The 21374-nt window shown below is 42.0% G+C and overlaps 1 protein-coding gene across 2 annotated transcripts; it reads left to right on the forward strand.

Annotated features, from left to right (window-relative positions):
* Positions 1-1107: 1107 nt before the first annotated feature.
* Positions 1108-20836, forward strand: LOC110836531 (very long chain fatty acid elongase AAEL008004). 2 transcript variants are annotated; one of them, XM_022077792.2, is made up of 8 exons: positions 1108-1251; positions 11345-11413; positions 12476-12666; positions 13205-13285; positions 16284-16340; positions 17431-17536; positions 18920-19056; positions 19245-20836. In XM_022077792.2, exons 2-8 carry the CDS (start codon positions 11353-11355, stop codon positions 19404-19406), a joined length of 795 nt encoding a protein of 264 aa, XP_021933484.1. In that variant the 5' UTR covers positions 1108-1251; positions 11345-11352; the 3' UTR covers positions 19407-20836. The 2 variants fall into 2 exon arrangements, with proteins under 2 accessions (XP_021933484.1, XP_021933485.1); XM_022077793.2 differs by having other exon boundaries at positions 1203-1251; positions 11306-11413.
* The last annotated feature ends 538 nt before the right edge of the window (positions 20837-21374 follow it).

A 21374-nucleotide genomic window follows, 5' to 3' on the forward strand; every position in this document is an offset into this window, starting at 1 on the left:
TCTGTTCAGTCTATAAACATCTAGAAGATGGCAGCAAGGACCTCTGAAACGTCGGTAAACTACACGGCGCTCCAACCCAGAGGACAGCCATCTTCGTACTCACCGCCGTGAAAACCTCGAATCTACTCTCAACATCTAAATCACAGGGCCTGAAACCTGTACCTGATTCTTCTCTCAAAACCAAACGAACCAGTAAGGGGCTTTTGTGAACAAGGTAATGAACCTTCGGGCTCCGTACAACGAGGGAATTTCCTGACCAGCTGAGCGTACTGCTAGGTTCTCAAGACGGAATTCGCTCCGCAGAGTTATAATTAGTTAGCAGTCCTCAGAAAACGCACGGAGCGAAAGTTAAAAGCGCGAGGAACGGTTTACGACGTCAAACTTCCCCCGCGGTCATGAAGCATTTGTCCAGGGTAGTTTCAGCAAAGTCTGGAATATCTACGACAGAACTTAGACGGCACGGCGAGCGTTACTCGCTTGTTTCAGCACTGACGTTCCATCTTTTTTTATTTCCTCCCCTACGTGACGCGTCGCTGAGACACTGACCCATCATAACGCCACGTCGCCGAAACGTAGACCTGGACAGAAGGCTTGAATCAGTAAAATTAGTTAATGGCCAATGCTGACATACTTCGTTTTCTGTAGGTCCTGGGTTCAAATCTCGGCTATCCCGAGCTTTTTCGTTTGTCTACCCCAAAGCAAATGTCGGGATGGTATCTTACATCAGACCACCGCCGTTCTTTCCACATCCTTATTCAACGCCACAGACCAATCAACTTCGACCACTTTCAGCATCAAAATGCGTATCTGAGTAACAAGCTAAGCGGCCTACTAACTTTCAACGAACACGATATCGATATTCGACGTTCTCACGCGGCGGAGAAGTCGACGTTTGTCTTCTGGGTTGTAACACTTCGGTTGCTTCAATTCGCAAGAGAGCCGAATTCAGTGTCAACGCCTACAAACTTTTTATAAGACGTATCCTCATGTCAGTCTGCAAAACGCAAATTCCAGTCGCTAGTGGCAGATGAAATCCCACGATGACGTAGAAAGTTTGCCCTTGCTTCGTGTCTCGTATATTTTTAAGAGACTTTGTTCTCAAACACTACTAAAAGGTGTAAACTGGCGAAACCTTGCAGGGGGTGGGGGGTGACGTGACGAGGCGCCGATCGACACAGTCAGCGGCACGATCAGTCAGTCGTGGTTTGACGGCCTCACGATCCAGTCAACCGGCAGAGATTCCCCGCGCAGGTCAGTAAATCACCAATCACTGCTCACTTCACAGGCGCCTCTATTCATTCTGCACATGTCGTGTTTCTTGGTGTCACAAATCCTTGTCAACTTCCAAAATTATATTTAAAAAAGGTTCACGTATTTCTCGAAGTCAATGAAATATTTTTTGGGCCGTGGATTCATCCGCCAAGAAAAAAAGAATCCGAATGTTTGCCTCGTTTGTGTTTCAGCGGGGTACATAAATTACCCGGGAAATAAGAGTATTTAATTAAAACATTTACATCGGTCCACGTGTTCTGTGAAAATTGTGACCGATGATATTGATTCATACAGTGAAAAATAAATTATGGAAACCCCTTAATGGGGCCCAACTGCCTTCCAGTATTCAAATCCATATTAAGAGAAATTATACGACTTAGTGACAGGGCTACATATCTGAAGGTTCGTAATTTTCGTGACTCAGTTTATGTGTTAAATTTTGTTAGTTATAACCTTAAAAATTACGCATTTACGTCACGTTCCGAAATGCTTAAATTTAAACAATATTTCGTCTAGATTTTCTGGATGAGTTTAAAATCCTATTTTCAAAAGTATCAAGGCCTGTGGGCATGCTGTTTCGCGTCATACAAATACATAATATTAAAAAGTTGAACTTTTTCTTTAAGTCCATTATCACGCAAACGTAAATTTCGTACGGGCTGAAACAAGTGGATATTTTATTCACAAGTCGCTTTAACTTTGATCCGAAATTTCGAATGACAAGAGTTCTAGATTATTAAGTAGGTTCGTAAGTGAGCAGCCTAAGCAAAGTCTCTACTGGTTTGTGCCGATGAAGTTAATCGGACTGGAGCAGAATACACACATCGCAACACAAAAAATGATAAAAAAATTCTTACATTTTAGCATAAAAAAATATCTTCACGGTTACAAATTAACAAAACGAGAATCAGCAACAAAGTCATTACGACTTAACTACAGGCTTTCTGTAATGATGACTAAATTGAAAATATCGCGAAACTACCTGTGAGTTTGGGGGATAGGCTTGCTGAAATCCTTTCATGAGCGAACATCCTATTTCTATGGAAACCAGCGGTCTGTTCCCCTGCACTACGTTTATCTATCGATATATCGCGATAATAATCTCAGTTGGGCGATTTGACAGCAATTAGCTCGACACTCCTGAATAAATTACAAGCGTTTTGTTCTTGCTGAAGTCCAAAGCTTGGTAAAGCAGTGTAGAAGGTGTCAAATTTCCAGCCTATTATGAATTCATCTTCCATACACGTAACACAAAACTTGAAGGGGTGAGGTTTTCTTGTTCAAAATGCCATTAATTTCCAATGCGAAATGTCGAATCTCCAATGAGCAACGTTGCCGGGTTAAAAGATTGTGAAACGCTCTATGAAATCAAACCTTACACGTCACTACATATTTACGTCGTATTCTTTGTCCGAGTGTCCGGAATTCGATTCCAGATACTTCGAAAGCACATAGTTTGAGCAATCGATATACTTTCTCGACAGTTCGACACGGTTTATAATTTCCCTAGAGACCTCTGACTACGTAAGAAACACGTCCCAAGACATAAATTCATGACAGTTTCTTGGACTGTCCTGATATCCTATTCGATGGATTCAATGCATCAAGCGATCAAGCGACCATTACACTGCGAAATTCGAAAACGTGTACAGCACTGGCCAATGAGAAACTGACTTCACAAGATTATCGTGTGAAATAAAGTTACAGGATCCCAACTATTTGTTCTGGTCGACAGAAATGTGTATTTATACGCGAGATGTCACGAACACGGCTGGCTCCTGGAACATTGCGTCCCGTAGTCTCGTACACTGATGATGGAGGCAGCAAGCACCTACGAAACGTCGGTAAACTTCTACCAGACTGCAACCTGGAAGGCTGTTATCTTCAAACTTCCCGCCGTGAGAACCTAAAATCTCACCGTGAAGCTTTGTGTTATCTTTGCAGTGGGGACCCAATTATTAAACATTATTAAGGCGGTCTTTGGCTTTAGAGAGTTGAATAACACGCAGAAAAATAAGTGGTCCGCCAAGAGTCTCAGCAGTTAAGGTCTACCACTACACGGGATAAAAAATACGCGACACTTCTTTGTAATCAGCAGTCGATTTGCCACGTGGGCGATGGAGTTTTTAAAAATAATAGGCTCTTTGTGACTCTAATAAGGACAACCAAAGTCGATGCTGGTCCTCTGGGTGGAAACGCCGTGTGAAGATACAAACGTTTCGGAGGAAGATACTGCCTCTATCTTCAGGACCCAAGGGTAGTCTGAGGTAAGACGTACGTTATCGGTCGTCGGCATTACGGAGACACGGAACACAATGTACCTACTGACCTAACACAAAGTCGTCTAAGTCGCGCATGCTTTATAGCGTTAACAGGCAGAAACAAGAAAAACAGGGCATTGCAAAAGTCACATTACTGTTGACACGAGACGATCAGCCCAGCGTGACCTACATCCAGAGGCAAAGAGCGGAAGATACTGAGACAATTGCCAGACAAGACAAAGCTCGCCCTTAATTACGTCACACTTGAGAGGGGCGAAGGAAAACCACGACGAGGAGCCCCATTACAGCGTTCACCGATTATTATTACGATGGTCAAATCAAAGGCATGGACGGGCTAAGTAGCGAGCGTGAGGGACATGAGAAATGCATACAAAATTTTTGGGTTCGAATCCTGAAGGGAGGAAACCACTCGGAAGATTTGGGCGTGAATGTGGAGATAACATTAAAATGGCGCTTATGAAAAGGAATGCGTTCCAATTACGAGTTTAGTTACTGTAAGAAATTCACTACCACTGACCTAACGCAGGATATCCGACCCGCAAAAACTGAAATCCACACAGACGGCCCCGCGGCATTTCGTGTGTACGCGATTTGTAGGTTGTAACCGTGGAAACGGTTTCACTAGACGACGGTGAGGCCGGGCCCGGCATGAACAAACAAGTTCCCTTTCTTCAGAGTCGCACGATCTCAGATGATTGCGTCACGGAGGAACTTCAAAAGTAAGCGACGTCCACACATGAGAATATCCTTCGCGTGTTGTTTCTGTTTTCCACCACGTTCCCTTCTTAATTTGTTCGTCTGCATTCGCTATTTTTATATTTCCAGTCTTTCTATAGGAAATAATTCTCTCACTTTATCGAATCTTCGTGCCAACCTTTAAATTTATTTTTCGGAATTTGTGACGGGCGAGAGAAATCGAGGTGGGAATGAGAGAAACCATGAAAAACCCGTGCGACATTCGGATTTTAACCGGGATTGGAATTTTTCAAACAACGCATTTTGGAACTGCCTGTACCCGGACGCCGCATTGCCACTCTACATTGATGAAAGAGTTACGTCGCGTATTAAGCTGTTGGTCATATCAATATTACGCTGTTTGATTTCAGATGTTTCCAGTCCTATAGTCTTAACCAATTAGAAGCGTCCTTGTTCGTAGTGAATTTCGTTCATGGCAAAACGCGATTCACAGCAGCGCGCAACGTTATGTAGAAACGTGATTCGTTCTGGTGTGTTAGTACCGAATAAGTCTGCTATTATTCCGTTTCACATAGATCATCTACATTATAATTCAGCACTACACAGGCAATTGCAAATTGCACGCTATGATCCGTGCTAAAACATTACGTTATATTTTTATGTAACTCGGAGAAATCCCAGTTAACTCGATTCGGGTTTCGGATAAAATGAGGTTTACGTGCACTGCAGATAATACAGCAAAACAAAGTGGCCTTTCCGGACAGGAAGTAAACCACCCATAATCGCCGATCCACGCTTAGGCTTAATCATAACCCCAGTCGGCAAAAAAGCTTTCATGGAAGCCACAGGATGATACAAAAGTAACGAAACATAATTGCAATTGATTACTGAACACACAGAATCGCAGAGACAACACAAGATCCCACTGTGGTCACGTCATATTGTAACACTTCCTGATACTGAGTTATTTCTCGACAAACATAATACGTCACGAATGACTTGTGATTTTTTCCGATCGCCCTGTGTTCGTAATCCGCTTACTGTATTAGGTGAGGAAATAGACAGACTGCGTAACAAATCTGGCAAGTTCGAAAGCACGTAGACTGAAAGGCGGGATTATTTGATGTAAATTAATTTTTCGCGGACGACGTGCCTGGCGCCCGGGTGGATAGGCGAGGGCGTCATAACACAGGATTCCCCCGGCGTGTTTGCCCGGTTGCATCAGGATTTCCCACTAGGAACTTCCCAGTGGACAAATGTAACAAAATTAAACAAAGACGGTAAACAAATCAGCCCAAATATTTCCCACTAAGTCTTTTCCAGATGTTGAATTCGACCAACGCGGATTTAATACCCCTAAATGCACGCAACAAACATCACAAGAGAATTTCTCCTTGACTCCGGTAAGGAATGCATTTTCCGAGCAATTTTCTTTGTTCGCAGTTAAGCAGTGACGTCACTTGTCTCGCTAATTAAAGAAAAGCCAAGGACAGTCTGTTTGTAACGCGTTCAACATACAACGGCAAGGGGAGGGGCCCGATTTTACTACCGGTAAAATACAACGGTATTTTAACGAGGATAAAGAGTCTGAAGTGGAGAGGGTAAAATCACGAACACCGGAACAAAGAGAGAAGGTTCAAAGCTCGTATAAATATTACGTAAGAATTCAGTCCGTACCGCGAAGAAAACACAACACTTCGCCGTTACCAAGATCAACTGGTTAACCCTTTGAAGCCGAAGATCGTATAAATATTACGTAAGAATTCAGTCCGTACCGCGAAGAAAACACAACACTTCGCCGTTACCAAGATCAACTGGTTAACCCTTTGAAGCCGAAGATCGTATAAATATTACGTAAGAATTCAGTCCGTACCGCGAAGAAAACACAACACTTCGCCGTTACCAAGATCAACTGGTTAACGCTGATTAAGGAAATAATCACAAGAGGAAATACGGTCCGCGGGTTGCAAGACACACTGCAGGAATTTTCAACGTTTTTACAATAACATTTAAGGGATAGCTATCTTTTCCTTTCCACGGAATATGGATTGTGTCCCATCCCATTTCAGAATTAAAACAGAAACTATCGACATTTCTAGACGTCTACCTGAGGTCAGCCTCCACCTACGCAGGGCACACATCAAAGGCACGAACATAAATCAAAGCAGATAAATCTGAATCAAAATAACTTCACGAAGGGTCTCATTTTAATTATTCAAAGCCCATTGGTAAAAATATATATAAGTGTGTGTGTCTGTTTTCTTTGCGGTACGGAATGGATTCTTAAATATTCAGACGAGCTTTGGCTCCAAAAAAAGTTGTCCGTCAGCTGCGAGAGAAATGATCAACGACCGATAACATCAGTGGATGATGAAGATGAGATTAAACACTTAACTACTCTTCAGCAAGCGTTCTTATGCACCTGTAGTGAACAGGCTTTTTAGAGGCAGGTCACTCGAAACATAAACAGACAACGGAAGTCTATCAAAAGAAATGACCTTGTGGATTTGCAGTCCCGCAACCCAGGTGCAACACTTCCTCACTCCATTCAGGAAGATGACAAATGTCAAGGCTGCATCTGTCTCGACCTTGTGCGACTTACATCTGTGAAAAATCTCCCAGACGATGATAACCACTTACTTACGAACTTGCTTTATTAGAAAATTGAATTCCCCTCATCTGGAAGCGCCTCAGACCTTCTTTGTAGACCACAGAGAAGTCATTAACAGACAACGCAATATCGAGCTGGAGCAGATAGTAATCGGAAGGTTCGCGTTTCGAACCTCGACTGCGAGACTTCTATTCTTGTTGAGATTCGTCACAATTTCTCTCAGACCAAAAATTAAAATGCCCTTGAAAACCCGCCCTATTACGTCTCAACTCCAGAATCAGCGTTAAATTTCTCACTAGGATTTGTAAGAGGTCTTTAAGCCAAGAGCCCATCAGAGTGATGTCAAATCAACAAATGAAATAAAAATAACTTAAAATCTCAAAGTTCCTTTATAACTTCGCGACCCGGGACAGGTCAATCATTGCGGGCTGGACGATCGTGGTTCGATTCCCGATTGGGGACGATTTTTTTTTTCTTAGCCAAAAAGCACATAACTGAAGAAAGATGGTACGCGATTTATGTGCTGACAGCCACTGACCGACCTCAGAACAAGTTGGCGGTCGTCAGAACCTCGAACGAGCTGTTTTACGTTTAAAGACGTCTCAATCAACATTAACATTCCTTACATTTCGGAAGAACATATCGTCATCTCGTAATTCTACATTGAGGATGGATGTGATGCTGTTCTGTACAGCGTTATAACACGGAAGACCAAAAAGCCGACATTCGGACAGGCCCATAGTCCCGAGTTGATTCCTCCATTCCGTGAACTGTAGGAGCAGACATCTGATTCACAGACTCCGCCTCTACGCCGATCTACTCAGTACTTATTCCATACTTAGCCAGCACAAAAACACATTTCCTTAACGAGTAAGTTCGTTTCGAAACAGTTACAAGCAGCGTGTGCGAGCAGTACCTGAAACTATTCGGATTTTCACGAGAAATGCCAATTACGTATCTACGACACTTAGCAGAGTCAGATCCCAGCTGACTACGAAAGCAGAGAAACGAGGTCGAGACAACCAGAGTCGGTCTAGAACGCTTACACGGCATTCCACACCAAGAAAGAAATATGCCTCGTCTGAAAACAAAAAAGGGCTGGATGTGAGCTCCGAATTTATTTCGGCATAAATATGCCATCACTGACACTTTAAACCCCAGAGTGCATCTTTCTGCCAACATCCCCTGTGACACTGGCTTCAAGGTCACCCTCGTTGCTAGGCCGCTGCGCAAAATCTGTGCACGTGTATTCACATAATACAACGTATCATCGACTGGTAATAGCATTACGGGCCACGTAAAGTCTTTCCCCCTGACAAACAACACGACAGCTAAAATTGCTGTCGACTATCAGCTGCACGAATTCAGTGTTGCCAATGGCCTCGTCCTTCAGTTCGTGAAGGTGTTCCATGTAGTAGTTATGGCTGCAACTTAAATCGAACGCCCTGTATATTCACCGCCCGCTTTAGGATTCCGTAACTCTGAATTTCGTCCGCGATATTTGTGATGGAAAAATATTTGCTTTGAAGGAACAATTGGATTTGATACAATGTTTCCCCGGGCCGAGATTTCAACCTGGAACCTCCCCAAAAGAAAGGAATTGGGAGGGCTGACCAATGCACCGCGTTCTTCAGTAACAAACTGAAATAACTGATACGCTTGGGCAAACAGAGTTCTCTTAATTTTTTTAACTTGGTAATGGACACGAATACGTGGGGGAGCCTCGAGCCGGGTAAAAAGTTAATCTTGCGTCACTCCACCAACTACCGTTCTCCTGCCACTTCTTAGCGATGGATGAAATAACATTCGCTCATATTTCCATTTGCATTAACAGTACAAGGCGCATGATCAAATCTTTGTAACGCTGTAAAATAACTAGCCCCTGATGGTAACTCCCCCGAAAAGCATTCCATATCGTGATTCCCATAACCTTAATAAACTGTTTAACGGTTACTGGTAACACCAAGTCGTCCCAGCATTACGTATCATCACGCTGCAGTCAGAAAAGAAACTCGAACATACAAGAAGATGCACTGCACTGCAATGGGGTCAGGTTGCGCGGTGAGAAACACTGACCTCGATCACTGAACACATCTCTCACTCCAATCTTTTAAAAAATGACGCATAAGTCTTCAGAATTCCGTACGTCGGAATATCTCCTATTTGATAAAATCTTTAATACTGCAACTTGATTTTACGACCAGAACTCTGATAAAATGGAGACAAGGCACAAACATTGACAGGGGACAAATGCACGGCACTGACCTAAGAATGGGGTCCTCGGCCTTTGACAATCCTATTTCTTGCCTGAGTAAAGTTACGCTTCACGTGGGCGCTTGGGAGGGGGGGTGAGAGGTCAGCTTAACGTCCCGGCCGAACTTTAACCCCGGTACCCATTAGGCAGGAAGCCAGGTGGGCCCCAGAGCCGGTCTCGACGCAGAGGCTAGAGAAAAAAGTCATCTTCCCCTCTCGCGGATCGAACCCCGGTCATCCAGCCCGTCTGACTGAACCATCCGGCTGTTCGCATGCGTTCTTCATTAAGCTGGACAGTCTGATGGACACAGAAAACGATCGTTGCGAGACGTCGAGTCTAACCTCGTAGCTACATTAACGTGAGAAACGATTAGCAAACTCCGAGTGTACTTTACTAAGAGAACAAACTGAACCAAGAAATTAGTCGTCTAAACATTTGCATACCAAAGATGCTCGTAATTTAAGTTCACGTTTCTGGATTGCAATGAGCACCGATAACACTGTGCTGGGAAAATAAATAATATATACGCTGTAATCACTTTATTATACAGGGTGTTCTAAAGTATTTCTTCGAGAGTATGTACAGCGTGTGTTCGATGGGAAGCTTATTTTGAAGAAGTATGCCTCAGGCCACGTGATTTATTTTTTAAAGTTTTCCTCACGCACTGGACGATTTACCAGTCAACACTGAACGTACAGCAACAGGTAAAGTGAGTTCGGTAAGACGATTTCTCGTTGTGCTGAACTTAAGAGCAGATTATGACTCAAGTATTCGTATGCATGCGTTCTCCGATGAGCCGAGTTTATTTTTGAACACCCTGTATAGTGATAATTAAGTATTTTGTTATTCTCTGCAACTGGCCGTTTGGCTGTTGGTGCAGTGAACTGAAATAAAGAATTCAACTGAACTGAAGCGTTGATACATTGAACTGGCAGGGTCCCCATACTCTCATGACGCAACTCGGCAAAGTTGACAGACCTGTTTTTCCATTTCCAGCGGCAAAGAGCATTGAAACCAAAAGTGATAACTCGTAATGTTACTTCTGAAGGTTCAATGGCGTAGAAAGAAGTGTTTAAAAATAAAACCACGCAGCTTAAAATAAGCGTTTTGCCAAGAACTAACGTGCGCTGTAGGAATTAGTCACGTGGTTTTTAAAGAAGAACAGCTGACGAAAACGTATGTGGGGAAAGTTGTGTTCATCTTCTCGACTGTGGGTCGGGCTCTGTATAAATCTCAGCAGCGCACAAGGGCACGACTGTGTCGAGAGTAACATTTAAACTGGTTACGTACATCGCCGTAAATATTTACTCACACAACACGAACGTTTCAGTTGCTTATTAACAGAGTGATAGGCTCAGACGACATCCGAGGCGGTGGGTGGGGGAGGAATAGGATTTTTCGCTCACAACTACCTACAAGTTTCCACGCGTTCGATTTGTACAGCAAACATAGCATTTAGCGGTGTCTAAATACGTTGGTTGGCCATCTGAAGGTCTGTGGCAAAACATTTAATTGATTATTCCTCGTTAGCTGACAGTCACTGTGGACTATGCTCTAGCAAGTTTCGGCACGACCAAACAAAATACTGCAGACTGAGACATTGCATTCTGTACAGCCCTTATTTCATCAGCCAGCGTGCTCCTTTCATAAACGAGAAAACAATTTCGAAACCACATTTTCTAGTCGGTCGCCCCGAGGTCAGTTTCTCGTGGTTGAACAGACAAAGCAATTTTGAAGATTGCCCTCAACTTCGCAATGCTGAGAGACAAAAGGTCAGTCTGGAGGATGGAGTGACCTTACTTGACACACATTTCACTTCTGCTTTGCAATGGCACTGCCTTATCGAGGTACCGGCAAAACACTTCTGGATTCAAAGTGGTTTAGCTTCACTGATCTCCGCGCTGTCATATAAAGTCCTATTGATAAAGAACAAACTTAAAATACACCGAGGTTTTCCTCTCAGACACTCTTCACATTTCGCCTGTCATTTGTCTACACAATTGGCAAGTGTCTTCTACCCACGGTCTCCTGCGTAATTACAAGTACTTACGTGTCCTAAAAATCCATCGTTAAACCCAAATCTCATCCTCGCAACATACAGACCTCTTTGTAAGACCCACTTTAATATTACTGTCGTCCCATGTGTGCAAATATTGCAAATAATCTCTTCTCCAGAAATTTTGTTTCCAGAATGCGTGCTACATGCCTCGACCATCTCACATGTTGCAGGTAACAGCATGGATACGGGAGTATTCACTTTCATGGACGGCTACGTCAATTTCATGGAGACACGCAGTGGTGAGTCTTGTGGAGGTTGAGCTCCACGCATTCTAAACGGAGGTGACTGGTCCAGCTTCATTCCACTCCCGTTTATGTGATCCCTGCGGTTCAGTGGTTAGGTTAGCACAGGAATTGGCAATCAAAGGATCGCAGGTTCGATATTGAAGCTACCGGCCCATTAACATTAGCGAAAACTTTCACTTAAAGGTAGTATAATGAGATCCCGAAACGAAGATCATTTGTGGTGGGGGGGGGACATTGCGCTGTGTAGTAGTCTGGTACAAAAGGACCGACGTTTCACAGGTGCTTGAAGCCTCCATCATCAATGGCACACTTTGACATGTGCCAAAAATATTTTCAAGTTCGTCATGTTTTTGTATTGTGCAAAAAAAAAATCTGATTAAAATTGCATATTTTTAGATCAAAAATAATTTCTGACAGTCTTTCCTCAAATTTCGCGTGTTCGCCATATTGTTATTGACTGCAGTGGTTTAAAAGTACGAAGCTGAGGCAGCCTTTCAAGGCACAGGTTGAAATCACGTTTCGTGAAAATCAGCCAAGCTGTCAAAAACTTTAAGTACACGGTGAGGGCAACTTTATTTCCTTAATAAAGCAAAAACGGGGTTCAAATTGAATCTGTTACCCTTAGTTCCTATTTTCAATTACATTTCACGTTTCTTAATTTTCTGTCTTCTTCGAGATTAAGGGCGGCCTACGAATCTGAAAGCTGAAAAATTATAATCACATTCTCCCGTCGCGAGACGAACATTTCACGAAAAATCTTTCAGGTCTACGTAACGGTAAGCGAAATTCCGTCATGGAATTCAGAGACAATTTTGTTTCTTTAACTACAACAAATGATTTGTCTATAACAACGGTCAATTAACCTACAAATTCCAGACTTCCGCACTTAACTCCAATGCCCCAGCTTTTAGGATGCACAGAAGCGCAATTTCTCAAGTTCTTAAGCGACTACGCCTCCGACTATGAAAAGAATTGGACGGGACAGCAGCTGAGGACTTTGAACTGGCACCTCGTCTCACTTTCCAATGTCCTTGAACGTGAGCGGCCATGTTGCAGATCCCCGCACGAAGGACTGGGCGCTCATGAGCAGCCCAATGCCCCTTCTTACCATCCTCACGACGTACCTCTACTTCTCGGCCTCCGCGGGCCCGCGCTGGATGAAGGACCGCAAGCCATTCGACCTCAAGTACGTCCTCATCGCCTACAACGCCCTGCAAGTGGTCTTCAGCGTCTGGCTGGTCCATGAGGTGAGCCACTGCCCCCACGCCTCTTCCCCCCTAACCTCAAGGCGCACGCACACAGATTTCTCGAGGAACTAACAGTAGCTCTCAAAACGTCGAGAAATTGGCCATCGAAGGTACCCGTCAATGGACCCCGTCCTAAGCCAGATAATTCCAATTCACACCCACATTTCTCTTCAAAGGTCCATTTCAATATTATCCTTCCATCTTCCGAGTTGTCTCTTCCTTTCGTGGTTGCCAACCACACTTTCTGTACAGATAAATTTCCCATCCCACATTTGCGCCACGTGCCCCGTCCAATATTATTCTATGAAATGTGCAAGTCATGAAGCTGATCATTACGCGATTTTCCACGGTCACTTCTTCCCCTCTGCGCCCTCAGTCTCAGACCTTCCCTCTTATAACGTTTCCGTAAATCCTGATTTACGATCATCGGTAATCCTCCCATCTCCGATAATGACTCTCTGCAAGCAGGCAGAAATCTGGGCTGTCCAATCAGAAAGCTTTACGCGTTTAAAACGAGAGTTTGTGTTTCTTGCTGCAGGGGTTGCAGAGTGGATGGCTGAGCAACTACAGCTACAGGTGTCAACCCGTTGACTACTCGACCAACCCTCTGGCTATCCGGGTAAGGATCGCATAGGATAACTCGAGCGTTCTTTGGACGACGTGCACAGGCAACAAGCCTGACCTGACCAGAATTCGATGCCATGACCCCAAGTTCAATAGGCTAGAGTGCCTTATGAGGCATCCCTGTTCAATTACAGAAACATTAAGACCAGGTAATTGTAGAGTCGGAAACAAAAGTTGGGTGATGTCATCATTAACCAAAAATTCTGAAGAAAAAAATAATTACATGTGTTGGGTCAAATCCGCAGTCCGTCCTAAATCGGCGAACTCCTTCTGCTTCTCCTTCTCTCCCGCGATTTTTCAGCGGACCTCCCACTGTTTCTGCATGGAATCACAGCGCTCATTTCTGCATCATGCGCAAAGTAAAGTTTCTTTCCCGTTTCCTTCTAATGACACTTAAGTATAGCCTACAAAATTGCTCTCTGATGATAACAATTTCAACTACCTCTGCGCGGTTCATAATCCAGAATTACGCCTCTCAAGCCAGTGCACTCTGAAAGATTGCAAAATGCATGGGTTTTAAGTCTATCCGCATTCCTCAACCCATAACCTACGCATTATTACTTTTTCACCTTAATCATCTTCCAGAAATCCTCATTACGCCAACCGGTTTCGTGTACTCGCCTTGCAGAACATAAACAGTCAGACGCTGTAGAAATGATTTATAAACCATGCTCACCATCTGAACTTTCCACCTGTCAGTGCTCACACAGCTCGAGAGAGAAGGTACAGGGCAGATTGCCTAACAGACTAATAGGCCAGGGGTTAAACATTGACTGTGGCCACCGACACACGAATTTGGCAGCGTTCCACTTTCACAAACAATTCAGCGTTTTATAATGGGATGAAGGAAGCTGCTGAACCAGCAGATGGGACCAGTAGTTTAACTTTGCCAAACAAAATTCATACTAACACTTGACGACAAATTGTAAGACCCAGACAAACAAAGTATAATTACTCATTCACAAAACACCAACAAATTACTCTTGACTTCACCTGAGCCCCAAAACAGAACGATCAAACAAACAAAGTACTGTCGCTCTAGTGTTACTCAAAATAGCAGACGCGGAGAGAACACTGACACTATGTTGTACCATTAGGCGTAAAACACATGATTTTCTTCAATCCCTCCAGACAAATGCCAAGATAAGACATCAGATCAGACCGCAACGTAATCAACCAGAACCCATGCATAGATAACTGTGATTTTATTGTAGCATTAAACATAACTCAGGATCACAAAATTCTTGGAATTTATCCATCGTCTACTAGCCAAAATAACACGTTAAGCGACTGGATCTTTCGGTCCTCAGGTGAAATGAGATGGGACACCTACACAGCTGGGTCCATTATAAACAGCTAACCTAAGTCACTGGACCAGGGACTAACCACATCCAGTTTAAAAAAAACGTTGTGTTATTCTGAATACCAGACGATAGACAAGTCTAAGACTTTGGTAATCCCAAGTATAACACACGACTGTCATAACCTCTTAAAATTTGATTAAACAGATATCTTGAACAAAGGTCCTGAGGAAATTAGGTGGGAAGTCGGGGACTGATTAATCTGGCAGTTTTTTTATTAACATGGTAATGGATTTTCAGGTTCCTTAAATGGCAGGAAATTTGGTAGCTAGCTCAGAAATTATCAGCTTCTCAAAAATGACTCTGCTCTGCTTAACTAGTTCTTAACCTGTGTGCATCACTGTTTTCTCTTCAGATACTTTATCAGCAAACCAAACTCCATAAAGCACAGCCCTTCTTCTTACACGGCTGCTAGCCCGAGAAGAATTCGTTACACACCCCTTCTGTAGCTAACAAGTCCTCAGACAATCAAGGAATTCCATCTGTTACATGTCCCACACATTCATATATGTGCTCACAAGAGCCCACCATTTCTCCCAATCCTCAACGAGATGAATCTCCTACACATGTGCTGTATGTCCCGTCTATGACACTGTCCCTCATCTGATCACCCTGATGATATCAGCAATACAGTACAAATTATGAATCTCCACATTGTGCAGCTTTCTCCATCCTCCTGTCACATCTCTTCCTCTTAGATCCAAACTATTCTCCTCAACACCCTGTTCTCAAGCAATCCTCCCTCAATCTGTGTTCTCCCTTGAGCGGGAGACTGTATTTGACTCAACAAGTTTCAACAGTACCAAGTCAAAACACTGCAAAACTCAGGTCAAAGAATGTATGTGGGGTATTACTATAATCTCCAACTTACATGGACTTCTCATTATTTTGAAGAGAATAACATGTAACATACTTTAACCTCTAAAATGTCATGAATGGAAACCATACAAGTAAAACAAATCAAACAGAAAACAGATATTTTTATAACAAATGAAATATACCATCATAAACAAGGCACAGCAGTCTCTTGGCAAGATGGTATTCATTATTACCATGGTAAAGGAAAACACTGGTGCTACCAAAACAATCAGGTGTCCCAATGTTAATTAATATCGAGACCCACATGTGGTCAATGTTTACATGTTTCCCACAAAACTCATTTACAAACTCCAGGGTAAAACAAAGTTATGGGTTAATAACATATGCATTTCTGGGCAAACTATGCTGAATCCCTGTTATTAGCAAGAATGAAAACCATACTCTTTTTTAAGTAACCATATTTTTCTGCTGTTTATTAGAAGAGAACATACCTGTATTTTTCCTTCCAACTTCCACTCCAGTTTGTATCAAGTAATTCACAACATTGAACCATTTTCACTTTCAAAGCAACCACAGAAATCAATTCCTCATTACACAACATTCATAATTCTATCACTAATTCGTCTTCTAGCCGCCATTTCGGTCGTCAGAGATTTCATTTGTTCCCTAAGACGATCAAATGTTGGAAGATATTCCCACTCAATTTGTCTTGATTATGTAGTTCAGGTGAAATGCCACCAGATGCCGCAAGTTTCACATCCGTCAAAAATCATCAAGGGCTCTATATAACGTACGAATTAAATCTCTTTACAGATGGCGAATGCATGTTGGTGGTATCTGTTCTGTAAATTGATCGAACTTCTAGATACGGTAAGTTCTAATCTTCTTGTGTTTTTGTAACAAATACCACATCACAAATATTTATTCTTGTAATTACTTTACTTGCTCTGTCATGTTTATTCAGTCACAAGTTGAATTGCCTGTATCTGAATTCTATATCAATATTGTTATTGAAAGGACATCAAAGACAGAACTTTTAAAGAGGAAAGCTCTTGCAACAGATATGAATTCTGAACCTGGAATACACAAATAAGGCTCTGTAGAACAAGTTTTATAAGAATATAATATTTGAAAAGATATATATTTGTTTACTCGACACGATACCTAGCGGAAGACTTGAACACTACTTACATAATCGCCAGCATATCAGCCACAGTGATTCGGTCGCTTTAGCCCCACTCATAATCCCACGAGAAATAAAATTATCTTGGGTGTATCGTGTCATAATTCCACGTGCAAGTGTGATTGGTCCAACATTAAACATTTTTCACCATACGGTATTTATTTGATATCATTAATTAAAACTATGTAGAAAAATAACCGCCATCACGGCAGTGGATTTTAATACTACAGCGTTCCGTCCTCGCTGGCTCTGTCGACGTAATGACAATTATTTACATCTGGGTTTACAAATTTTTTATATGAAGACGTCACGACGATCTGAGTTTAGCCCAAACCAGTCCTGCAGACTTTAAGACTGTCTTCGGCGCAATCATTATTAATTTCAAGGGGGAACCCTCCTTCTATTCGTCTATTACGTAATTTTATCTCCTAATGTTTTTCTGATCTTAAAGTCTGTGCCATAGCTCGAAGAAAATATCGAATTTTAATTCCTTGTAAGTGATTAACGTAATCATTGCAGTTTATTGTGAGAAAAAGACGAGCTAATGAAACTACTTCCTTGTGGTTGAAATGTCGGATGTTTTGCTTAAGATGTAAGCTGTTACGAGAGACCTTGAAATAAGATAAAACGTTTTGTGGCGGTTCTTAAAAGGCTGTGGAATCTGCGTTTAATGCAAGCAGAAATTCTTTCGTGACTCTGGACTATGTGACGTGAAGACCGACTGTCTATAAATTAAGTCTCCCAACACTGCGATAAAAGAATAATCGGTCTGTACAGGTGTTCTTTGTGCTGAGGAAGAAGAACTCGCAGATCTCACCCCTGCATCTGTGGCATCACACGCTTATGCCTATCTGTGCCTGGATTGGCGTCAAGTTCCTACCGGGTGAGTTAATTTTCAGTAGCACACGACAGCAATCCATGTACATTAAAGACATGATTTGTTTACTTGAGTCCTAATCCCTCTTTAGAATAACTGTTTGTACGAAGTGTAATAATATTCTAACAACACTCCCTTGGAATGCAAATTTATCCAGTCTCGTGCAAATTAATTTATCTAAAATTCTCAATCATTCTCCAGATACGGAGGCTTTAACTTACACTTTTGGTTATCTGTAATAACCGAAATCATTCATAGGAAAATGTAAGACACATTCCATAAATGTTTATAATCTGCATTTTTTCTGTATAGTTAATGACAAATTAAGAGACCAACAGTATCAACATGTTATTAACCCTTTGAAGAACGAAGGTTATTTATACAAAACTTAAAATTCTGTTCGTACCTCTAAGAAAACACAACCCATCCCCCCCCTGTAAAGATCAAAACACATAAATACATTCTGTGGGAAAAATTCAAGACTTACAGATCGTTGAAAAGCCGCATCGTTACGAGTACCCCCGATGACAAGAAAAAGTGCCTGATACTAAATTCAGACCAAGGGTACGATTTCTGCCCGATCATGACGCAATGACTCGACGTTTTAAAATTATCCAAATGACTAGTGGAATAAACATGAATTTTAACACAAGCAAGGTCTTGCCGGAAGCGAGCAGTCGGTTCAATGTTACACCATTCCATCATCAAAATAAAATCGAACCGCACAACTGGAGGCAGACGACATTTTCTTTTCGTATTAAAAGCGGAAATGCGAATTAAGATACTTACAGAGATCGGCACACACGTTAGAAAAGTGAATCGGTTGCTGAAGTCACTCTTGTAGCTCGATCAAGACGATGGTGGCCGTCTTTTGGGTCATGGTCTGGTAGAAATTTACCCCTCTTCGTCCTGATGATGAAGGCAGCAAGTACTGCTCTACTGAAACGTTGGTAAACATCTACCAGACTACACGGCCGACTTCATAGGGCACTTGAACTGCGCCGTGCTCCTGAAAAAAATCATCTGTTTAGTCTGTATTTTCTGGCATCAATTTATTTTCGAATCTAAAACTTCTTGACGATGGTGAAGAGTCAATTGAATAAAAATTTACTTGGATATTATCCATCGTCTAGTAAATATAAAACGTAAATCTCCGGACATAGGGAGATAGGGATTAGCTCTATCTAATGGGCCCAACTGAGTAGGAACCTGAAGACGGAGATAGAGCCCCATCTCCGAAACGTCGTTTTACGTTTTTTACGTTTTATTACTAGACGATGGATAATATCCAAGTAAATTTTTATTCAATTTATTTTCGCCTTTGTCGAAATTTGTTGATTATTTGTGTAGACGTCTCTTACAGCAAAAACGCCTTATTATTTTTTACAGGGGGCCACGGAACCCTTCTCGGGGTCATAAACTCCTTTGTTCACATCATCATGTACTCCTATTACCTTCTGGCAGCCCTTGGACCGGAAGTACAGAAACACCTCTGGTGGAAGAAGTATTTAACATCTCTGCAGATAGTAAGTGTCCTCCGTCCATAAAAAGAATTCTAACTCCACTAACAGACACTCTTAAGTCCTTACCTTACACGGCTGGTAACTCGAAAACAATTCTCTATTCAGTTCCGAGGACTCTTTCTTCTAGAATTGCACTCTGAACTATCAATAACCTTTGTCCCACGTGACGTTCGCTCTGTTCCGTCTTCCAGATCCAGTTCGCGATCGTGTTACTGCATTCGTGCCAGCCCTTCATATACGAGTGCAACTATCCCAAGTTCATCGTGTTTCTGCTAATGATCAACTCGATCAACTTCCTCTACCTCTTCGGGACTTTCTACAAGAGAACCTACAACACCAAGAAGCAAGCGTAGTCCAGGACAATGGGCATAACCTCTCTATCGGTGCAACTGTCCCTGATTTCAACGAGCGCAACAGAGCGTAGTGCAAGATGATCGCGGATGCGATGTCTGAGCAGTGTAGATCATAATTAGTATTAATTATCAAACACGTGGCCGTGAAGACATTTCAGAGACCGATTAGAATTAGCAGAATCAGGTTATAACAGCGTTCGACCCACTTTCCTATAAAAGGACCAGTTGGAGCAACACCTGATTATTACCTACAAAAAATAAGAGACGTAAGACTGGAATATTTATTTGACAACTGAAATAAGACAGACAGAAGAGAAGGGGGGGGTGGATTTTTGATTTACGGCTGCCAAGATACCCAGGCATTGCCCGCTCGTCCTTCTGGTAGAAATAGGTTCAGTGAGGGCAAAGCACTTGGCAGTGGAGAACGTGGGATGAAACGTAGAGCAGGGGAGAAGCCAAGGAGGGTCTTACTGGGTTCGTGCACAATTTTGAATTTTGATGTTAGCCTTGGACGGGCGACGTTTAGTAAAACTTTTCTTTTTGGTGAATTTTGATGTTGGCACTCGGAGGGCTGCATGAGAGGTATTCAGAGCAACGTGGAATTTGGGTACCAACTCAGCATTTGCTCTGGGACTGAGGAAAACCACGGAAAACCTTGATCGAATTGGCCGGTCGCAGGACCTTCCGGATGCATACTGACTTCTACCCAGCAGTCCGGGATTCAAAAACGAGATCAATAACGGTAGTACAAGCTCGTCTAAATAGCATTTAAGGATTCAGTTTTCAGGTTTGGCCTTCTGCCTTGAATATGGAGACAGCATGTTTTGTTCCGAAAAGTTGTCATCTACCGAACAGTCTACACAGCGCAACAAACAGCATTTACAGTTTGCACGATTACAAATTTTCACGAAGGCAATTAAGGCCATCATACCTTTGAAGATTCATAGGACCACCATATTTTTAACTAATGAAATATAAAGTTGTTTCAAACATAATTTGTACGAATTTTTATAATCTATCTTCGAATAATCTGTATGTACGTTCCTAATGGTATGTTAGCTATATCCATCAAACTGGAAGCTAAATATAGATTTAACGTGGCCGCCATTTTGACTCATTTATCATAAAATGGCGCCCTGTCTCTATGTGTTAACTACACGTCATTATAGGGGAAAACAGTTCACCCTATGACGACCGCAGTGGTAAGTTAAACAACACTGTAAAACAAAGTCTGTCAGTTACATAATACTGTTAAATTAAGACCATGTTTTGGGATGTTTAAAAGAAAACTCTTTTTGTGCGTTGTACGAAATTCATTTTCACTGAAAGGACTTTATATTTAAATGCTAAAAAGTCTAGTGTTAAAAACGGATTGCTTTTGTAGAAGCTTCTGTGTTGCTAGAGTGAAAATAAAGATAATTTTCATGAAACTTTGCATTTTATTCATGAAGTGAAATATTGCCTCTCAGGTAAGGTCGTTAACTTTAAAGTTAAAATTTAGTCAATATATTTTAATAATTGTGATATGTCAGAACATTCGATTCTGAATGTTACCAAAATCACTTAAAAATCACTTTTTCCTGCAGAGAACCCTTAATCACGTTCTGTTTACTGCTTTGATTCCAGAACATAGTCAACACTTACAAGTTTGTAAATAATACTTCGCCCGCTTATTTATTAATATTTACCTGTATCGATTCCGAACCCAACAAATTATTTACAGATTCTGAGTTACATTAGTGAAATATTACGTCAGTTAACTCATTTAGAGAACTCAAAACGAAAAAACCACACTTCGCCATTGGAAAGATATAATGGTTAATGTTGTTTAAGCAAAAATCGATATTTACAGCGAGAATCGCACTAAGTCCATAAATACAAAACGCAGAGTTGTTGATTATTAAAGCAATAATTTGACTTGTTAATCTGTATCTTCTGGACGTTAACGCCATTTGCATTGTATTTGTC

This window comes from Zootermopsis nevadensis, unplaced genomic scaffold, assembly GCF_977971745.1.
Source record: "Zootermopsis nevadensis isolate Lab colony 2312 unplaced genomic scaffold, Znev_1.0 Znev_ptg000032l, whole genome shotgun sequence".
Lineage (NCBI taxonomy): Eukaryota > Metazoa > Arthropoda > Insecta > Blattodea > Termopsidae > Zootermopsis > Zootermopsis nevadensis.